Consider the following 19,142-nt stretch of genomic DNA (forward strand, 5'->3'; position numbering starts at 1 on the left):
AGCACCACCATCATGGCCTGACATTTTAAAATAATTTTGAAACAATTTTCTAAAATAAGCATATTGAGGAAGGTAAATGGGGAATTTCAAATAAGGGAAATCTGGGAATACGCTCTCTTTGTTGTGCAGAACTCCACCAGAGACCCCCACCAGGATATCCTGTGTGCCCATGCGTGTGCAGGTGGCAATATATGATTCATCCACAGCATATATATGCATATGACAGGCACAAGCACTATAAATATGATCTACATGGCAAGAAACTGTAAAGGGGAATTGACGGCACACGAGTATTCTCTCCCAAAAGTGCCAGCTGCCAGTCGGGCTGAATTAGATTTCACAGGGGTTTTTGCAATACATGGAATTCACCAGCAAATTACCCTTAAAGAGGGAAAATCAATCATTTGGAGCAGAGATAAGCTGAAGGCGAGGCAGCCTCGGATTGATCCCCGTCTGTGCAGGCGTGTGTGGAATTCAGCAGATAACCTGGGGAGAGCAGGGAAGGAGAAAACTCCTCCAGGAGGGAGGGAGCGGGCAAGGGCTGACACTCAGGAGGGACAAAAAGATGGGAGAAGAGGGCTGCTAGCGTGGAGAGGAGGATCAGAAGGGTTGGGGAGCATTTTGCTCCAGGCATCCTGCATTGCCTGCCTTAGGTCCCTTAGGGATGCAGGGGACAAGTGCCAGTGCCCAGAGAGCCCTCAGAAGGGTTATTGGCACCAAATGGGAGAGGGGTGCTGGGATCCCAAGCTGGCTGGGCACTGGGAGAGAGGCAGGCAACACCCAGAGAGGCTGTTCTGAGATAAATGCTTTGAAATGGGTGCAGGGAGTAACCCGCTTCATGCCTTGTGTTTTCAGAGGAGGGATTAAGTACTCTTTGTGTCTGACCCACTAGAGCCAGGCCTAAGTTATCCAAGCCCTACAAAAAGGCACTAATTGCTTTCAAAAAAACCCCAATTTCTTCTTTCCCCTTCCTTCACCTCCACTCCCAAACTCTCAGCTCTTTCTTTTCTTTGTATTAGAATACAAACAGAATTTGAATGAATTCAGAATGAAGGATATTAAATCCTCCGTAGCTTGTTGTAGGTAATAGCCCAGAAAGTGCCTAGAAAGTGACTGGGAGGAAAGCTGGAGTTGCAATGGATTTTGTGCTTCAGGAAGGCAGGGCTCTCCATTTTAGAAAAGCAAATTGCACTGAGGGACCCAAAGGCAGATCTGTACTGAGGCAGCGTGAAAAGGACAAAACTGAGAATTCCCAGGCTGCTTTTCCCAAGTCTAGTTCACTTTGTGCTGAAAATTATTACAGGAAATCAACCTACCGATGTACCTCAGGGAATGGTGTGGTTGAGAAAGGGTTGTCTGCTTGTCTAGGGATTTGGCTTGTTTTATTTTTTACTTTGTTTTCTTGTATAGCCATTGGTAAGTGGTGCTAAATATTTGCTGTGACTGCTGGAATGTGGAATCATTCCTGAAGCATTTCTGGGTGTGCTGCCACGAGGAAGGGGCTGAGTGGGAGCATTAGTGATGGATGAAGCCAGCAGATGATAGTGGTTGGAATAAAAATAAAATAAAAATGATGATCCATCCTCAGTCCCAGCTGAAACAGCTTCCTGGTGGGAGCAGGGGTTTCCTGCTTCGTGCTGAACTCTACCATGTGAGTGGGGATTGCAAGCTGGGAGAGCAGATTTTTGTCCGTGATTCACAGCAGGTGCATGAACAGGTCCCACCTGAAGTTTCAGAGCTCTGGTACCCACCTGCTGGCATCTCACACCCTCACACCTGAGCTCCCGCCCTTGCCTGCCACGCTCCTACCTGTGCCCTGGGTTCTCCCTCTGGAATTTCAGAGGGGATTTCAGGCTGGCAACCAGGCCTGTCACGAATTGTCCAAAAATGCTGTGTGATCAGCCAGGGGTGGCTTTTTGGAAGCAGGGTTTGGGTGTGAGGCTGATGTGGCAGCCACGGCGCAGCTCCGGTTGCGTGCTCCGAGGAGAACAAAGCCGTAATTACACCCGACTCCAGTTGCCTCTGAGCTGAATCAACACGAAATTTCCCTCACTTGTGGTGCTGCCTGAGAGATTTGATTGCCAGGAAGGAGGCAGTGGGCAGCAGCCTTGAGCCACGGTGAGGGCAAGCCCCAAGTGCTGGCATGGGATGAGAGGAGCTGGAAAACGTGTGGCTGCATCCCGGTGTTGGGTGATAGCAAACTTCCCTCCTTCCAAAACCTGCTTTTTATGGGTCAATTTGTTTCAGAGGGAGACAGGTTTATTGTGGTAGGGTTGCTGAGCTTTGGCAGGCTGCTCCTTAATTTGTGGCTCTAAAGGAAGGCAAGGGGCTCCGTTTGTTTGCAGTGGTGGGGAAAAACTCGAGCGGGAGCTGGGAGGTCAGGGGATGGAGAGGGGAATGAGCACGTAAAGCAGGTCGCTGATAACATCCTCATCCTCATCCTCGGTGCTACAAGGAGATGATGGTGCTGGGCTGTGATCACTGCACACCAGGACCTTTGAGAGCCAGGGGATGCAGCGCTTGTTTTCCCTCCTCCCAACCATGTTTCAAATCCATTGTTTGCTCTGGGTGGCAGGAGCAGGTAGGAAGGGGTGAGGGAAATGTAAGCAGCTCCCTGTGGCTTCCTCTGGAGTGGGGGGTCCTTGCTGTGAGCCGGGCTTAGCCAGGCCCTTCTGCTGGGCAGCTGATAACAATTTGAATATTCAGATGTGCTTTCAGGCATCTGCAGGGGGCTCGCAAGCTCTGGGAACCAGGAGCAAGGAAAACAGCATGGGGGCCGAGGCAAAAAAATAAATAGCTGAATAAATATATAAATGGCAACTTGCAGCAGCCCTCCCCAGAGGCAGCTGTATCCCCCTTCTCCAGACCTCACACGGGGAGACTGAGGCACTCGAGGGGCTGCTAATTAGGGATAGTGGGTATCTGGAGCTGATCTCCTTCCCCAGCTAGAGGGGGATTAATCCACCTGGCTCTCTTCCTGCAAATACTTGCATTTCTTTTGATGTTTCAACTTTTATCTCGTGCCTCCAACAAACTCACTCTTCTCTGGCTTCCAAGAAAATCACTCACATCTCGCTGCCACAAAAGGTGCTCTTGTGTACTGCAGGGAGGGTGCAGGCCCTGGGTGGGATCCTGAGGGCTCGTCAGCAGAGAGGGGCAGAAATTCCTCAATGGAGTAGCTCTTTGTCACTGGTGGGAAGTGGGAAATGGCCAGGGCAGAAATTCCTCAGTGGAGTAGCTCTTTGTCACTGGTGGGAAGTGGGAAATGGCCAGGGCAGAAATTCCTCAATGGAGTAGCTTTTTGTCACTGGTGGGAAGCGTCAGCAGAGAGGGGCAGAAATTCCTCAATGGAGTAGCTCTTTGTCACTGGTGGGAAGTGGGAAATGGCCAGGGCAGAAATTCCTCAGTGGAGTAGCTCTTTGTCACTGGTGGGAAGTGGGAAATGGCCAGGGCAGAAATTCCTCAATGGAGTAGCTTTTTGTCGCTGGTGGGAAGTGGGAAATGGCCAGGGCAGAAATTCCTCAGTGAAGTAGCTTTTTGTCACTGGTGGGAAGTGGGAAATGGCCATTTGTTGTAAACCGACATCCTGCGGGTAGGGCACAAAATATCTTGGGAAGCAATGCTTCCTTCTGCTGTTCTCTGTATCTTCTGCCCCTCCCTCCCAGGGGTGTGTCTGGGGGGTTGGGAGCATCCCTGACTTCCTGTTCAGCCCTAAAACAGCTCATGGAAGGTGCCAGTCTACCCTGAGATATTCCCACTGTCTCCCAGCAGAGCACTGCTGGGCCCCTGAGGCACTGGGTGCCCTTGTGTGGTTCTGTGGGTGTCCTCGGAGCTTGCTCCTGCTGTGGGGCTCCACTGGGAGATGCTCAGTGTGCCCTCAGCTCCATGGATGACATGGAGGTGTGCAAGGAGCAAGGCAAGACAGAGATTCTGCTCATGTCACCCGCTCTCAGCGGTCACACTTAGGCAGCTTTTGCTATTAGTGCCCCTTCGTGCATTTAATTGGCCACTTTTTCTGATAGGAGGGAGGTCATTCAGGGAAAATTGAAAATTCATCTCTGGCAGCTTCTGAGCTTGCTTTTCATGTGCTTCTGCTGGGAAGGGGCCGTTCTCAGAGCAAGGCTCCAAAAGCATCCATATGTTGGTGGCCTCGCTGCTTTGCTGGCAGGGTCTTGGGAGAGGAGGAGTTTCCCAGTTCCCAGTTTGAGCTGCCTTGCTGGGAAAAGCCTTCTCCATGGGAGAGGCACCCAGCCTGGGGCAGTGAAATCCCGGTGTCTGACCCCCTGTGTGCTGTGTGCACCTTCATCCAGCAAAAGGGACTTTCCCTCTGTGTGCTGTGCAGGGTCATCCCAGGGGTGCATTCCCACTTCTCTCATGTGCACGTGGATTTTGTAAATAAAACACCAACCTTGCTCTTTCCTTTCTCAGGGACCTAACAGCGTTTTTGAGGTTTACCTGGTGGGCAACAATTCCAACCACTTCATCATCTCACCCACTTCCATCCAGGGGAAGGCGGACATCCGTGTCCGCGTGGCCGTGCCACTGGACTTCGAGACCATTCCCCGCTATGAATTTTCGGTAAGGCTGCACCCCTGGGCTCTGTGGGACAGGCACAGTTTTCAGCATGACCTAAAAATGACCATTCAACATCTTCCTCTCTCTCGTCCAGTAGCTGAAGTTGAAAAGGACCTTGGAGAAAGATGAAACAAACATTTCAACAGGGCCTGTTGCAATAAGGACAAAAAGGGATGGATTTTGATGGTTGATTTAAATTAGATGTCAGGAAGGGTTTTTTCCATGGGGGTGGTGAAACACTGGAACAGGATGCCCAGAGAGGTGGATGTCCCATTGCTGGAAACTCAGGGTCAAGCTGGATGGGGCTCTGAGCAACCTGATCTAGGGAAGATGTTCCTGCCCATGGCAAGAGGGTGGGCTAGGTGGCCTTTAAAGGTTCCTCCCAACCCAAACCATTCTATCATAATCCCCACGCTGAAACAGTGGAGCACTACAAAACAGCCAAAAAATCGGAAATTATAATAAAGAAGGAGGTGGAGAAGCGATTTACTCTGCACTTTCTCTTTCCAACATGCAAAGGCTCAGCTGCAAGAGCTTAAGCAGAGCAGGGCCATAAAAGCTTTATAGAGCATAAAACTTTGTTTTAAGACCACCTATCAGGCGCCAAATCCCTCCCCATCCTCCTGGTCCAGCTCTGTTGGTGTTTTGCCTTGAGCTGGCTCAGCTGGTGAGGGAGCTGAGGAAAACCTTGTTTACTCCACTAAAGAAGGATGGGTAACTCTCCCAAGCTTCCCAGTGTCTCCAACCCTCCTCTTGCCTCCCATTTTTCCCAGCTCTTTGCAAACGAGAGCGTCCCAGACCACGTCGGCTTTGCGCGGGTGAAAATCAACCTGATCAACGAGAACGACAACCGGCCTGTGTTCAGCAAGGCCCTCTACAACGTCAGCCTCTTCGAGAACACCACCGTGGGCACCACCGTCCTCCAGGTCCACGTGAGTAGGAGCATCCCAGCTCCCTTCGCCGAGTCCCTGGCACGTGTGTTGGCTTTATGGTGTCCCTCACCAAGAGCTAGCCCAGGAAGGGAGCATTAGGAGATGTTGGTGGTGGGGTTTATCTGGTGGGAAACCTGAAGCCCCCCTGAAAAGCTCTGATAACCAAAATCATTAAAGCCCAAACAAACCAAGAGTAACTTGATTTCAACACAACAGTGCGTTTGATTTGCCTTGAAGTATCTGGAGAAAAATGGTTCTCCAGGGAAGTGTGGAAAGTAATCCCAGCTCCATGATCCCTCCTCTCCACTTTATTTGCCCCAGAAGTTGGAAGGTTGGCGGGGTGTAGACTTCTCACGGGCTTTTGGAACTGATATCTTGACCTTTCCTGTTCTATGGAAGATGTGTGTGTGTTTCCTGCCACACCAGGAATTCAAAGAGAGAAATGCACTGCATTTCATCTGCAGACACCAATCCCAGTGGTCACGGTGCCCCTGGTGTGGCTTTTCTCACTGCCCTCTTTGGAAGCATCATCTTCCTCAGCCAAACTGAGGTTGGTCATGCCATTAAAAGGGTGAAGGGTGGAAAAGGAGGGGAATGGCTCTGTTTAGCAGAGTGTGGTATTACATGGCTGGCAGCAGAACAGAGACAGGCAGAGGTGTGGTGATGGCAGGGAGCATTTCCATAGCGCTCGTTTCCTCTTCTGTGGGTTGGAGAAGACCTTCTTCATCCTCATGGAGAAGACACATTTCTTGCATGAGAGTGATGTCAGCACCTCTGTGGGGCACAGCAAGGATCACAACAAAACCCTGTGCTGAAATACCATTGGCAAAGGCATCAAAGCTCCTCTGGGATGGGGAATATCACAGCAGGGAGCACCAAACCCCCTGCTACACTTCGGGTGTGTTACTGCCACTACCATTAGTTGTGAATGAGTTTGCTTTGGCTCCCTCTCCAATGCATTTGCTCCAGCTGCCCTCCTGCCCCCCTCCTTGTCCCCCTGCTCTCCCCAGGCACATCCCCTGGTGTCCCATCCATGCAGGAATGCCCACTCAAAGGATAAAAGCCCAGACAAAGGAGTGGGGTGCATGTGCCTGTGTGTAAGTGTGTTTACTTTACAAACAGATGGTGTGAAAGTGTATAGAGCCCCCGAGCTGTTCCCATCTGACAGTTATTAATATTTCAAGCAGATGTTTAGCTAGTCAGGCCGTCAGACACTAAACAATGAGATTGTTACTGCGTCTCCTCTTTCCCCAACTTCCAGCTATGCCAGCATTTCAGAGCAAACACAAAATGCCAGGAGTTGAATCTTCTATGGTAAATCAGAATGGAGGCAATTAGTGCTGAAATCCAAATTGCCCTCCCAGCTGATCCCAAACTTTTAACAACCCTCATAAAGTACCAGCTCCTCCTGCTGTGGCCTTTGAGCTGCAGCCCTCTGGTCGCTGCCACTCTGTGCCATGTCTCTCCACCTGTCCCACGCGCTGCAGACAAAAAGCCTGCTTTCCTTACTAATAAATGCCTCCTCTCCTTTTCTTCCTTCTTTTCCCCTTGCTCAGGAATATTCCTGTATATTCACACATAAGGGTTAGAGATGGTGTTTTGGAGAAAGCCTGGCACATGGCATGCCCACTTCTTTGGTGGCTGCTGGATGACATCCTCATGAAAGGAGACTTCTGTTGGCTCCTCTCTTTTTGTGCTTCTTTGTGCAAAGAAGTCCAAGTTTGGAGAGACAGTGGAGCTCAGGGTGCTGAGGGTAAATCAGCTGGCTTGTGGGGTCAAGGAAATTGATGAGCAGGGGTGAACAGGGGAGTGCGTGGGCTGGGTGAGTGGTTGCTGAAGGGTGGCAGGAGGCTTCGTGCCAGCTGCTGCTGGAGATGGCCAGGCACAGCTGGCAGGACAGAGCAGTGCCTGCAGCACCTTCCTGGCAGGGAGACAAGCAGCTAAAACCACAGGAGCTGAGGCAAGGGGAGGTCACTGATCTTCTGCCCAGCCCAGCATTCTGGAGAAGGAGGATAAGTTGCTCCCAGCGGCCCAAAAACCCCTGGGGCTGTTTGTCCATCTTCCAGTGAGTGCATCCTGGCTATCCCACCTTGATGTGGCTGGTGGGCTGTGTGGAGGAAAGGAGGGAAAAGGCTCTCCTCAATGCCACCCTCTCCAGGCTGCCCTCAGCATGGCCAGCTGAAAGGGAAAGGCAAAAGGAAAGAACAAGTAGACTTCATTTGCTGTGACAAATGGCCGTTTGTTTCTACAGCACTTCAGCTCCTCATGGCAGTGACAGCAGAGAAACATTGCCTGTTACACGTATAAATCAAGTGTAAAACAACCCCAAGTGCAGACAGCCAGCAGGGACCCAGAGCTGCTGCCTGCTCTCTGCTTCCTGCCTCATTCCCTTTGCCCAGGGAGGAGTGGGCTCAGACCCTTGGATTCCTGGTCAAACCTCAGCTTCCCTGGCACGGCACAACCTTGTCCACCCTCTAAGACTTTGTTTGCTCTCTGCTTAGCATTCCCTCCATCTCCCTTTCCATCCATCCATCTGTTTAATTCTGTGCCTGAATGGCGTTTATTGTTTGGGCTCAGGTGGTCATTTGCTTGCACAAGCACATCTGGAGAGGCCAGGCTCCATGGGAACAGCTCCTGCCCCGTACAGGGAGCCCAGAGTGTGCTCAAAGGCAGCCTTCTCTCCTGCCTCCATGCTCTTGGACCTGGGAAAGGGGCCCAGCCTGGAGAAGAGGAGGCTCAGGGGGCCCTTCTGGCTCCCCACAGCTCCCTGACAGGGGGGTGCAGCCAGGTGGGGTCGGGCTCTTTTCCCAGTTAACCAGTGACAGGACAAGAGGAAACAGGCTCAAGTTGTTACAAGGGAGGTTCACATTGGATATTAGGAGAAGTTTCTTCAGTGAAAAGAAGTTTCTTTCAGGAAAAAGGTCAGGCATTGGAACAGGCTGCCCAGGGAAGTGGTGGAGTCACCATCCTTGGAAGTGTTCAAAGAACACAAAGAACATGAAATATGGGTTGTGGGTTTGTGGTGAGCTTGGCAGTGCTGGGTTCATGGCTGGACTCAACGATCTCAGAGGCCATTTCCAGCCTTAATGATTCCATGAGTGTTTACACATGTGATAAACCACTTAGGCCAGAGACTCCTGATTTTGTAGTGTGAAGGGCTCCTTACTCCAGCCAAAGCTTCCAGGCCACATAAATTGTGGCTGTTTGGAGTTACATGTCCATTGCACATCTGTGATGACTGAAGGACAAGCAGCCTGTGCAGGGCTCTTCAGTTTTTAGAGACCTCTCTCAATGCAAACTTTGTTTTTTCCCTACCATGCTGTGCCAGGAAAAGGCAGGCTGGAAAGGCTTGGAGGTCCCACACAGCAGCAAACACCTTCTGTGAAGCAGGAGCAAAGCAGGGAGGTGAGCAGAGCTCATCCTGAAGAGATGGACCAGTTCTGCCCCAGTACCAGCAGATATTGAAATACAATTTTATTTTTTTTCTGAAACAACTGGCCATGAAGCCTTTTAATAACATAACAGAAAAGGTCAGGGAAAGAATTTCACACTTCTTGAGCAAGCAGGCAGCCAGTATAACTTCATGCCTTCCAGGAACAAGGCAGAGAGAACATACACTGCACCCTGAATTAACTGGGGATCTGACACCCCCAGCAGGTCCTGCCTTTGATGGGTGCTGGCTTTCCTAATAGGAGCAGGCTGGAAGGATGGACCCTGGAGAGGTGTGGTGGGGTGTGGTGCTGGCTCTGGCTTGGGGCAGAGGTGTGGGGTCTGGGATAGGAAGCTCTGGGGAAGGACCATGCTGGGGTATGGATGGCTGTGCCCAGCTGGAGCCATGATCAGAGTGATAGAATGCTTTAGGCTGGCAGGGGCCTTTAAAGCTCATTTAATTCCAGCTCCACTGCTGTGGGCAGGGCACAGCTCCTGCTAATCCTTAGGTGCTTGAGTGCAGAGGCAGGAGAAGCCTGTTGCTCTCCATCCTGCTCCAGGCTCACTGCCAGCAGCTGGGAGCAGTGCCACTGCTTCACAACCCTCCTTTAGCACCTCAGCTGGGACAGGAGAAGAAAGGGCAGCCTGAGGGCTCCGTGCCCAATGGCTGTGAAGGGCACTGGTGCTGCTCTGGCATCAGACAGTTGCCCAGGTCTCTGCTCCTTCCTCTGCCAGGCATGGAGGGTTTGGAAGCAGTGGACGGTTTGGAAGCAGTCCCCTGGGCTCGTTCTGGTGGGGCTCCCCTGAGGAACTCTTCTGCAACCTGGCCAGGGGGAGAGCAGGAGGGAGCTTTCAGCTGGCAAGTTTTTTTGGCTGGAAGAAGCTACATAAATGTGGCCTTGCTTCTGAGGTCACCAACACCCAGTGCAGCTTCCAGTGAGCTCCCTCCAACAGGGAGGGGAGGGGGCACTTCAGCCCAGCCTCCCCTCCTGTCCCTGGGGTGGTGCTTGGGCTGGGGGGCTCAGGAAGGTGCAGAGCCCGTGGCATCTCGGGGTCCTGCCTCACTGCAGAGCTGCAGGCTGTGACAGCAGGGAGCACAGTGCCCCTCCAAACCTTCCTTTGGATACTGCTGCTCTGCCAGCAGCTGCCAGGGGCCTCCCAGAGCTGTGCTCCAGCTGCTGATGGATTTGCTAGACCTGGAGAATGGGGAAGGGGGCTAAGACGACCCAGCAGGAGGCAGGAATTAAGGGGCGGGAGATCTCCTTAAGCTCCTCGTACTCCACAGATCTGCACAGCAAAGTCCTCCTGAAAAGCTCCGATAACCAAAATCATTAAAGCCCAAACAAACCAAGAGTAACTTGTTTTTAACACAACAATGCATTTGATTTGCCTTGAAGTGTCTGGAGAAAAATGGTTCTCCAGGGAAGTGTGGAAAGTAATCCTAGCTCCGTGATCCCTCGTCTCCGCTTTATTTGCCCCGGTCTGGCTTGGCTGCACAGGCTGGGATCAGTGGCTGTGGGCTCCATCAGCTGGCTGGCAAGCAGCAGAGAGCTGGGGGGATGCTGCTGACCCCCTTCCTGCTCTCCTGCTGGAACCCTGATGCTGAGGATTTCAGACTTTCTGTGCTGCCAGGCACTGACCCACAAGTGAACACTGCATTAACCTGAGGCCATGGAGAAGGCTTCCAAAATGGAATGATAGAACTGGGATTGTGGGTGTGGAGTTTGAATAGAAGTGTGTAATATCACAGGGTGGTAAACTTAGAGTTTAAAGTTTTAGAATATAGTAATATATATAAAGCAAGATGGGGGTTTCAGGGTGGAGGCTGGTCCTTCTTCTTCACCTTCTTCTCCATGGGTTTGGGTGGTTTTGTGTAACGGGACAGAAAAGTCCTCATTATGGGACAGGGAGGCATGGAGGGGCTTGCAGGGGATGAATTGCCCACTTGCCCTCCTTCAAGCCCCACACAACCTTCTCTCAGCAGCATTAGCCCCTTCTGCTCCTGATCCTGTCCTGCTGGCTCTTCCTGACTCCAGCCAGCTCAGGCATGGATGAAATCGATGAGCCATGCTTTGGAAACCACGTCAGCACCTCTCTGGGATGGCTGTGTAGCTGTTTGTCCCAAATCCTTGCTGAGTTCATGACTTCCTTCCCTGTGGGTTAGCCTCCTCCCAAATCCCTGTGAGGTTATGTGCTCTGCCTTGCCTTGGTGTCCTCCTTGCCCTGAAACACCTCTGGCCTGGGGTGGGGCTGGGTTTCTCCTGATGATAACCACCCTCAAGGAAGTCTGAAATGGATGTGAAGACTTACCAGAGCTTTAAATACAGACACACACATATTTAAAAAAAAATACTTTTGGGCAAGCTGCTGGTGGGCTTTCCAGAGTTATCTTTTGGAGGCCCTCAAAAACAGTGTGAGCATCTCCAGCAGACCTCAGATAATAAACTCTGGTACCCAATTCAACCAGCAGGCATCGATTTGAGCACAGGAATGATTCTCTGTATCTTGTGATATGTGGCAAGGCAGGTAAAATAAGCACCGTGTTCCCTCGGGGCTTGATAACCTGAATCTCTAAGGCAGTCTTGTGTGTAAAAAACCCCACTACTTTCCCTGGTTTTTAATGAAATCTGGACTAAAATTTTCAGATTATTTGACGGAGGAGGTGAAGAGATGGTGTCCCTGTGTTTTTGGTAAATGCATTAGCCTGTGTATTCTTATGTATGTGTGTGCATTCAATATACATATATACACACACATAAGGGTTCACATTCCTGAGCAGTCCCTTTCTCCTACCCTCCATGGGTTGTTCCCTCCCTGAACATCATCCCCAGCACATCCATTCACCTGGATTCTCATCTTCACCCTCCCTGCCACTGCACTTCCTCTGGAGAAGCCTTGTTAGTAAGAACCTAATGAAGTAAATGTGCTAATTAACCTTCCATTACTCTCCTCATTAAATCAACCTTTAATTTGGTTGGCAAAGTTCCTCTCCTTTACCACCCAGCTGTCAGTTTTCTTCTGCTGCCTCCATCTCTCTTTGGCCTCCTGTTGGGGATGGGAAAATCAATCCCGGCCTGATTTTCTTTCCCCTTCTTTCCAGCCAGCTGTAAACGCCAGTCAACAAGAAAGTAATAATGTACTTTTCCCACCCTGGCAAGGAGAGTTGCAGACATCAATAAACAGCTATTTAGGATGCAAATCACCTTCCCAATCAGCCATCAGCCTTTGAGTTTGGCAGGGATGGTGCCATGGTCTGTGGGCTCCAGCATCCCCTCACGGCGCTCCCACATCCCATCACGCTCTTTGCAGCCATCCCAGAGCCACCATGGGATGCCCAGAGAGTTGCATCCCTCTGGATTTGTCCTACCCCCAACCCTGATGTGGGTGGAATGAGGCTTTGCAAGCCTTTGGGGTTCTTCTGGTTCCCTTCAGGACTCACCCCACCCTGCATCCCTCCCTCTCTGTCCCCCAGTACCTGTGGAGCTGCTGCTGTCTGTCATTTCTTGGTGATCTCCAAAGCTTTTCTTTCCCCTTTTCCTTGAAGAACAAATAAGTGCAGGGGGGCAGAGGCAGATGGGGATGGAAGGCAATAGTAGAGGCTGCAGCTCTGAGGTGCTGGTGGGTGAGGGGCTCACCCTGAGCTCTGTTTCTCCCTCACATGGTGATGGTGACTTGTGGACCAGCCTCAAGAGAAAACTTACACTGCTCCTAATTTTGGGAAGCTTGCATGGAATCAGGACACAGCCGTTGAAGGCGGGGAAATACCTGCCTTCAGGTGGGGTATTTCCCTTACCTGAGGTGGGGAAATACCTTGCAAATCCGTGGATGGATAAAAAGGCATCCAGGGATCTTCCATGGGGAATCATTGTGAGGTAAACCATCCCCTGTCCCTTCCATGGCACCTGGGGTGCTCTCTCAGCATTAGGACCAGAGACTGGTGCAGCCCATCATCTCATGGTGGTCAGCAGGGCTGCCACCATGAGGGCAGCACAGGGCTTCTCAACCTTCTTCAACTGACTGACCCTCCACATCTTGCTCAGGGGGTTGAGTTTGTGTCCTGCCCCACCTACTTAGGAGTACCTTGCACCTCCCCTACCTTCTCGCATGGGTTATGGAAGTACAGGGTGGGAAAATACTGGGAGGACTCCCAGCCCAGCTTCCTCCTTTCCTTCTGCTTTATATGGATGGAAAATTATTAGGGTCTGTTTTGTCAGGCCACGGTTTTATGAGCCTTCAAAAGGGAACCTAATACACCCAAGGAGAGCTTAGCTACTACCTTTGGAGGCAAATAATGAGCAGGATGGCTTCTGCTGCAGTGTTAGAAACAAAAAGGTTTAATAAAAGGCAAAATAACAAACAGAAAAATCCGAGCCAGGTACAGTAGTTTGCTCCTGGTAGAAACACCTTCACAAAAGCCGTTTAGTTCTTTTGTCTTCCTCTTTTTCTACCTTCTGGGCCAGGCAGGACTTTTTGGCTTCTATCCAATTAGGTGACCCCAAGGTTTTAGTGAAACTTCTGGGGTCCTATAAGGTGGCTTTTCACCTGATCATTGGGAGAAACTTCTGGGCTTCTTTCCTTTTTTGGGGGACAAAGGCTGGCTTTGCCACTCTGTCATTAGGGGGCACCCTCCTACATTCCTACAGAAAATGTCTTGGAAAGTCCTTGCTGCAGAGGAGGAATGGACAGGGTGGTGGTAACTGGGGACTGCCAGCCAAATGTCGGGGGCAGTCTGGGTGTTGCAGAGGCTCAGACGTGCGGAGAGGATCTAAGAAAGCAGGAGGGCATCCAGAGGGCACTGGTGGGAATATGAAAGCATGGCTCAGCAGCAGCTTGTGGAGGCTGGAGAACTCTCAGCTGGATGTTTCTGATGTCCTCCAAGCCTGGGTTTTGTCCTTTCTTCCAGCCCTTCTCCCCACCTGTGGCCCACACAGCTCTCCCTCCCTGTCAGCATCTTAATTGATCTTGTTGTTCTCAATCCCCCCTCCCCAGTGCTCCATCTCCAGCTGTGCTTAAACAGAACAAAATCTCTTCCAATTTCCCTGCCGCTTAAAAGAAAATTGTATCCTTTATCTGCAAGAGGAGAGGAAAACTGCAAACACAAGAAACAGTAAAGAGTTAAATAATCAAAGCAGATGACTCCAAATTGCCTGGAAAGTTAAACATGAATGGCTTGGCTTCTTCCTGCATGCTCCTTGGGTTTTTACAAGTATAAAAATATGCTTGCACTCCTTGTTCCCATTAAATATTCTTATCAAGCCAGCTCTGTAAATAAAGGGAAGGGGAGGAGGGAGTTACCAGGAGTGATTGACAGATCTGAAGTCCTCGTCTTTCTGTCAGGGCCCAGTGCTCTTTGGCTGTGTTTATCTCTTTAATCTAAATATCAATCCGTGAGACCAAAATGGGGTGGAATAGGAATCATGACAGCCCGAGAGCTGAGGGGGGAGAGAGAGAGAGAGAGACACTTATTGCAGCTTGTGCAGCTTCTCCCTGTCCTGATGGAGCTGTCAGGAAAAATGCACAGCTAGAGCAGAGGTGGGAAAACAAAACAAAATCACAGCCTGGCCCCTTCCCCCTGCCCAAAAAAAACCAAAACCAAAACCAAAAACAAAAACAAAAACAAAAACAAAAACAAAAAAACAATAAAATCCAACAATTCAGCCCGTGAGAGGGAAAAGAAAATCAGGAAGCAAATGCAGCCCCGCTCCTGTCCAAATTGCACAAGCCAGGCAGCAGGATTCCCCCTCATGCCTCCCACTGTTCCCAGCAGGAGATGGGGTTGGGTGGTTTTCCTTTGCTACTGGCTTTGCCTGGTGATTTGGGATGTGGCTGAGAGTTCAAGGGAGAAGTTTTCCCAAGGTGATGCTCTTTGCCATGTGAACACCCTGGCCTCACACCTCCTTCTCAGCAGTCCCTTTAGGGCCATCACTGTCTTCACCTTGATGCGTCCTCTCCCAGACTCCTCATGCTTTTACACCCACAAAGTTCCTATGGAGCCAACACTCCTGGGATTTTAATCTGTTTTCAAAGCTACCCTCAGCCTCTCCCAAAGCAGCCGAGGCTGTTTCCTCGAGCAAAAGGCTCCCATGGGAATCAGCACCCAGGGGCTGCTGTTGGCTGAGTGACGCTGAGACACAGGCAGTGTCACCCCTGGACAGATGACCTTGAGCTGTCCCTGGTGCTGCTGACATGCTGAGGTTGGTGTGTGAAGAGGAGGGCAATTTGACTGAACTGGGCGTTCAGGAGCCATTAGATGTGCAAATCAATTGGGTTTTGCCATTCTCTTTCTCCAGGCTGGGATGCAACCTGTTCACATCCACCTCATGGCAAGGACCTGTTCAGTCCATCCTCCTTTGTTTCCATCCTCCCAGTGCCTGCTGGGCCTCTCACCTGGGTGAGGTGCAGTTGCAGATGGTGTGTGGCGTGATTGGCTTCCCAGAGCTCTTGCAAACACTTTAGTGATCATTGAGAATTTATATTTCTTCCACCAGACTTTGACCTTAATTTCTTCCATTTTGCTGGGCTGTAAAATTCATTAGAGACCCAACAGCGAGGTGATTGAGATGTCAGGCCAGGCAGTTGTGGGGTTATTTAATCGCTGAGATGTGCCACTTGCCATTTAGGTGGACAACAGGAGAATATGAAATCAATGCGGTTCATTAGTGGAGGACTCGCACCCAGCTCCAGTAAAACCCGTGGACATTTAAATGGTCTTGGGTGTCACCAGTGAAAACCCACGCTGGAAGAGCCTGTTTATCTCACTTTTGGGCCATCTTCTGTCACCTGGTGTTTTAAAGCCCAGTCTCCAGCCATTCCAGCAGCCTGGCTACAGTAAATCACTGCCCGCTAAATCACGGCTGCCCAGGCAAGTGTTAACCTCGCCTGTGTGGAGCTGATGTTGCAGGGGCTGCTGTTATAAAACACAATCAGGAAGGCTCTTGTTTTCCCTGGTGGCTGGCAGAAGAGGTGGGGAAAAGCTCTGCCATTCCCAGGGGGGTTGATTGACTATTTTTCCCCCCTAGCCGGGTTCAGCGCAGCCCTCCGGGGTCATTAGCGCCGATTGAGCTGGCTGGCCCTGGGCAGGGCTTGGAGCTGCTGGGGAAGCGGTGGCAGCCCAGCATTGCCTTGATTCCCCACTCCCTCTTTCCCAGCTAATCACTGGAGCCACTGGGCTCCAGTGCCAGCCAGCCACCAGCTCTGATTGCCACCTCCCACCGGGCAAACTCTCTGTAAAAGCCTGGGAGAGAGCGCGGCCGGGCCAGGCAACGCTGACAAAAGAGCTGTTTTCCGACTGAAGTCATTCCATAATAACTTTAAGTAGGTTTTCCATTGGTTTTCCATTCGGCTTTCACAGCCCGGTGATTGCATCCCATGGAAGCCCTTGGCCCTTCACATTTGTCTCCTCCAAATCACAAATCAAATCCCAATCCCAGTGGCTACCAGCAGTTAGCTGTTATTCCCCTGGGACCTGAGGTTGCCTTGAGGAAGGGATGTTTGGATGGCTGCCTACTTAATACATGCAGGTTTTGGTGGCTCCAAAAATCGGTCGGATGCCAGGGCATGGCTTCCCACCCTGGAATTCCTGTACCACAGTCTGAGCAGCCCATGGCTGCCCAGTCAGCCCCAAGCAACAGCTAGATCTGCCTCACTTTCTTAGAGAAAAAAAAAAAAAAAATAGGAAGCAGGTGGGAATCCTCCTTCTGTTTGCTTTCCCAAGGCACAGGCACCTTGCTGGAGCAGGCAGGGAAGAGGCTCTGCCCGGTCACTCCAGCAGCCTGACAGCTTTTTGACGTCCTGTAATTGCTTTCCTGCCACAACTCTTTTAAGCAGAGAGCTCCTGGCCAAAGCAATTTGTTCCCCATCAATTTTTATTTCCTGCTTTGTGCATGTGAGGGAGGGAAAACAAAAAGGGCGAAGGAGAACAAACAGAGCTGGGAAAGGTGGGAAGGGTTTGGCTCTTCAGCCAGGCAGGACATGGCAGCCCTGATCATCATTCCAGTGTGCTCTGCTCACCCCTGCAGCCAACTTCCAGCTGCTCATCCCTGTCTTGACAGTTTTGGGAGGAGGACTGCCGTCCCAGGGGCTCCGTGGGGGATCTGAGCCACGTCGAAGGCTCTTCTTGGTTCTTTCAGCCCTTGCCTGCCGTGCTCCCTGAAGCCGCTGCAAGTGGAGTTAATCTCCGGCAGTTTAAGGAGTCGTTGAGTGGGTCTGGCGGATGATGAATGTCTAAACCATTACCGGGTGAAGCTCCGTGGAGCTGTTTAAAACTGAATTCTCCCATGTAAATTTCTGCTCCATCAATCCTGATGACATGTCAAACATTGCTATTGTTTCCTGAACAAATTGGACGACATGCCCTTTCCTGCAGATTTGCCCACGAGAGCAAAACCGCTCGCCAGCTCCTCGCTTTTGTCTCCTGCTCTGCTGGCCTGGCCTGCGGGTGGGGAAGGGTGGATGTGATGGCCCTTGGTGGGACAAAAGGAGACATCCCAAATACTTGTGCTCGGGGAATGCAGATGGACAGAGAGGCAGGCCGTGGGTGTTTTAGTGTGATTTGTGTGCTGGGTGCTCACACCACGCTGCAGCTCAGTAAATTAATCCTTTGGGTTATCCAGGCTTCCTCTTCTTGCCACTCTCCCAGAGTTTAGCCGCACAAATGTGGGATTTTTTTAGAAATGGTCTGTGCTGGTGACAGCTCATAAAAGTACAGATGTGGACCTGCGTTTTCCTCCTGCCCTTTTGCAGGCTCCAGTGGGCAAATCCCGCTTTAATATTCCGGGCAGGAGAGGAGAGCCGTAAAAGCCATTTGATTGCTTCTCCAGGTGGAACCCCGAGAAACTTCCAGCCAGATGCCTTTCCTCCCCGGGCTGTGGGGATGGATGCTTGCATGCTGGGGGGGAAAACGAGTCAGTGATTGGGAAAAGCCACAGGAAAACAGCTGGTACCCTGGGATTGCTGACAGCTCGGTGGGATTTGGGGTGTTCTGCAGGCGTGTGCTCTCTCGCAGCCCTCAGCAGTGCTCTGCAAAGGGAGTGTGTGTTGCCTTCCCAGGGGCTTGAGCAGCTGAGCATCCTTTTTTACCCTTAGAGGGGAAAAAGCTTGGTAATGCAGAAACAGGTGAAGATCCCAAATTAAATATGCTGAGCGTGCGTGGTTTGGCTTTTTTTTTAGCATGTTCCCTGTCACGCTCAACTAACCTGCTCCATTGCCCAGCATTATCTCCATGATGTTCAGTTGCCAGGAAAGCCATCCAGCCGGCCTCACCTTCCACCTCCCTGGTGTAAATCAGGGACATTAATTAGCCTGGCTGGCGAGGTGGTGGATGGGGCAGAGTCAGGCTGCCCATCCTCCTGGCTCCTCAGGAGAGGGGCTTTTTGCCTCACTGGCACTTTTGATGTCATCACAGCTTGTGGTCCAGCCACCCTCCTGGCTCCCCTCTCCCCAGGGCTCCCATTCCCTCCTCACTAACCTTCTTTTAACCTTCCTCCTTCCCTATCTTTTTTTTTTTTTCCCTCGTCAGAAGAAAATTACACTTTCCCAGTGTTGTCTGTCACTGCAATAAGCACTTACGAGTGCAATTGTATGGGGCCAAATGAAGGGAATTCGTTTTGCCCGTGCTTTCTGGTACTGTCAGACCCCCTGTAAATCATTATCTCATCACCAGCCCATCCAGGTGCATGGAAAATGCTTTTCTGGGCTCTGCTCTCACACCAGCCACTTAGGAATGAATGGAACCGAGGGATTCACAGCAGCTGTGGGCACAGAAGTAATGGATAGGAAAAATCCTGGCTGGAGGTTGAGGGCTGGCAGTGCTAAATCTGCTTGAAGCGCGCAAGGATTTTGGGGAGAAAGAACCCAAAAAAGGGGCTGGTGGCAGGTGTTAGGATGGGGGGATTAACCCCAGAATGAGTTGGCTGAATGGTGTGGGCAGATGATGGGGTGACCCCCCCCTTCTCTCCAAGTGTTTCCATATGGAAAAGTTGCTCTGCCTGGATTGCAGCACCTCCACGGACGTCCGCTGGGAAGGAAGATGGACTCCAGAGGGACTTGTCCCCCAGGAGTGGGTACTGCTCACTCTCTGAGCATCTCTCCAGGCAGATTTCCACAGATTTGTTGCATTTTACCCAACACAATTCCAATGCCCACAGAAAGGAAATCACATTGTAGCGGTGGAGAGGAAAATCAGCAAAATCAGTAGGTCTGGAAGGC

At 51.1% G+C, this 19,142-nt stretch overlaps 1 protein-coding gene across 1 annotated transcript in view; it reads left to right on the forward strand.

Annotated features, from left to right (window-relative positions):
• The window catches only part of CDH23 (cadherin related 23), a 191,018-nt gene that overhangs the window by 107,490 nt on the left and 64,386 nt on the right, over nucleotides 1-19,142 (forward strand). Inside the window, exons 12-13 of the mRNA XM_039696221.1 lie at nucleotides 4,429-4,578; nucleotides 5,349-5,507. Coding sequence (XP_039552155.1) covers nucleotides 4,429-4,578; nucleotides 5,349-5,507 — 309 coding nt within the window. The remainder of the gene's footprint in view (nucleotides 1-4,428; nucleotides 4,579-5,348; nucleotides 5,508-19,142) is intronic.

The sequence above is a fragment of the Passer montanus genome, unplaced genomic scaffold, assembly GCF_014805655.1.
Source record: "Passer montanus isolate IOZ18808 unplaced genomic scaffold, ASM1480565v1 scaffold96, whole genome shotgun sequence".
Taxonomy (NCBI): Eukaryota; Metazoa; Chordata; class Aves; order Passeriformes; family Passeridae; genus Passer; species Passer montanus.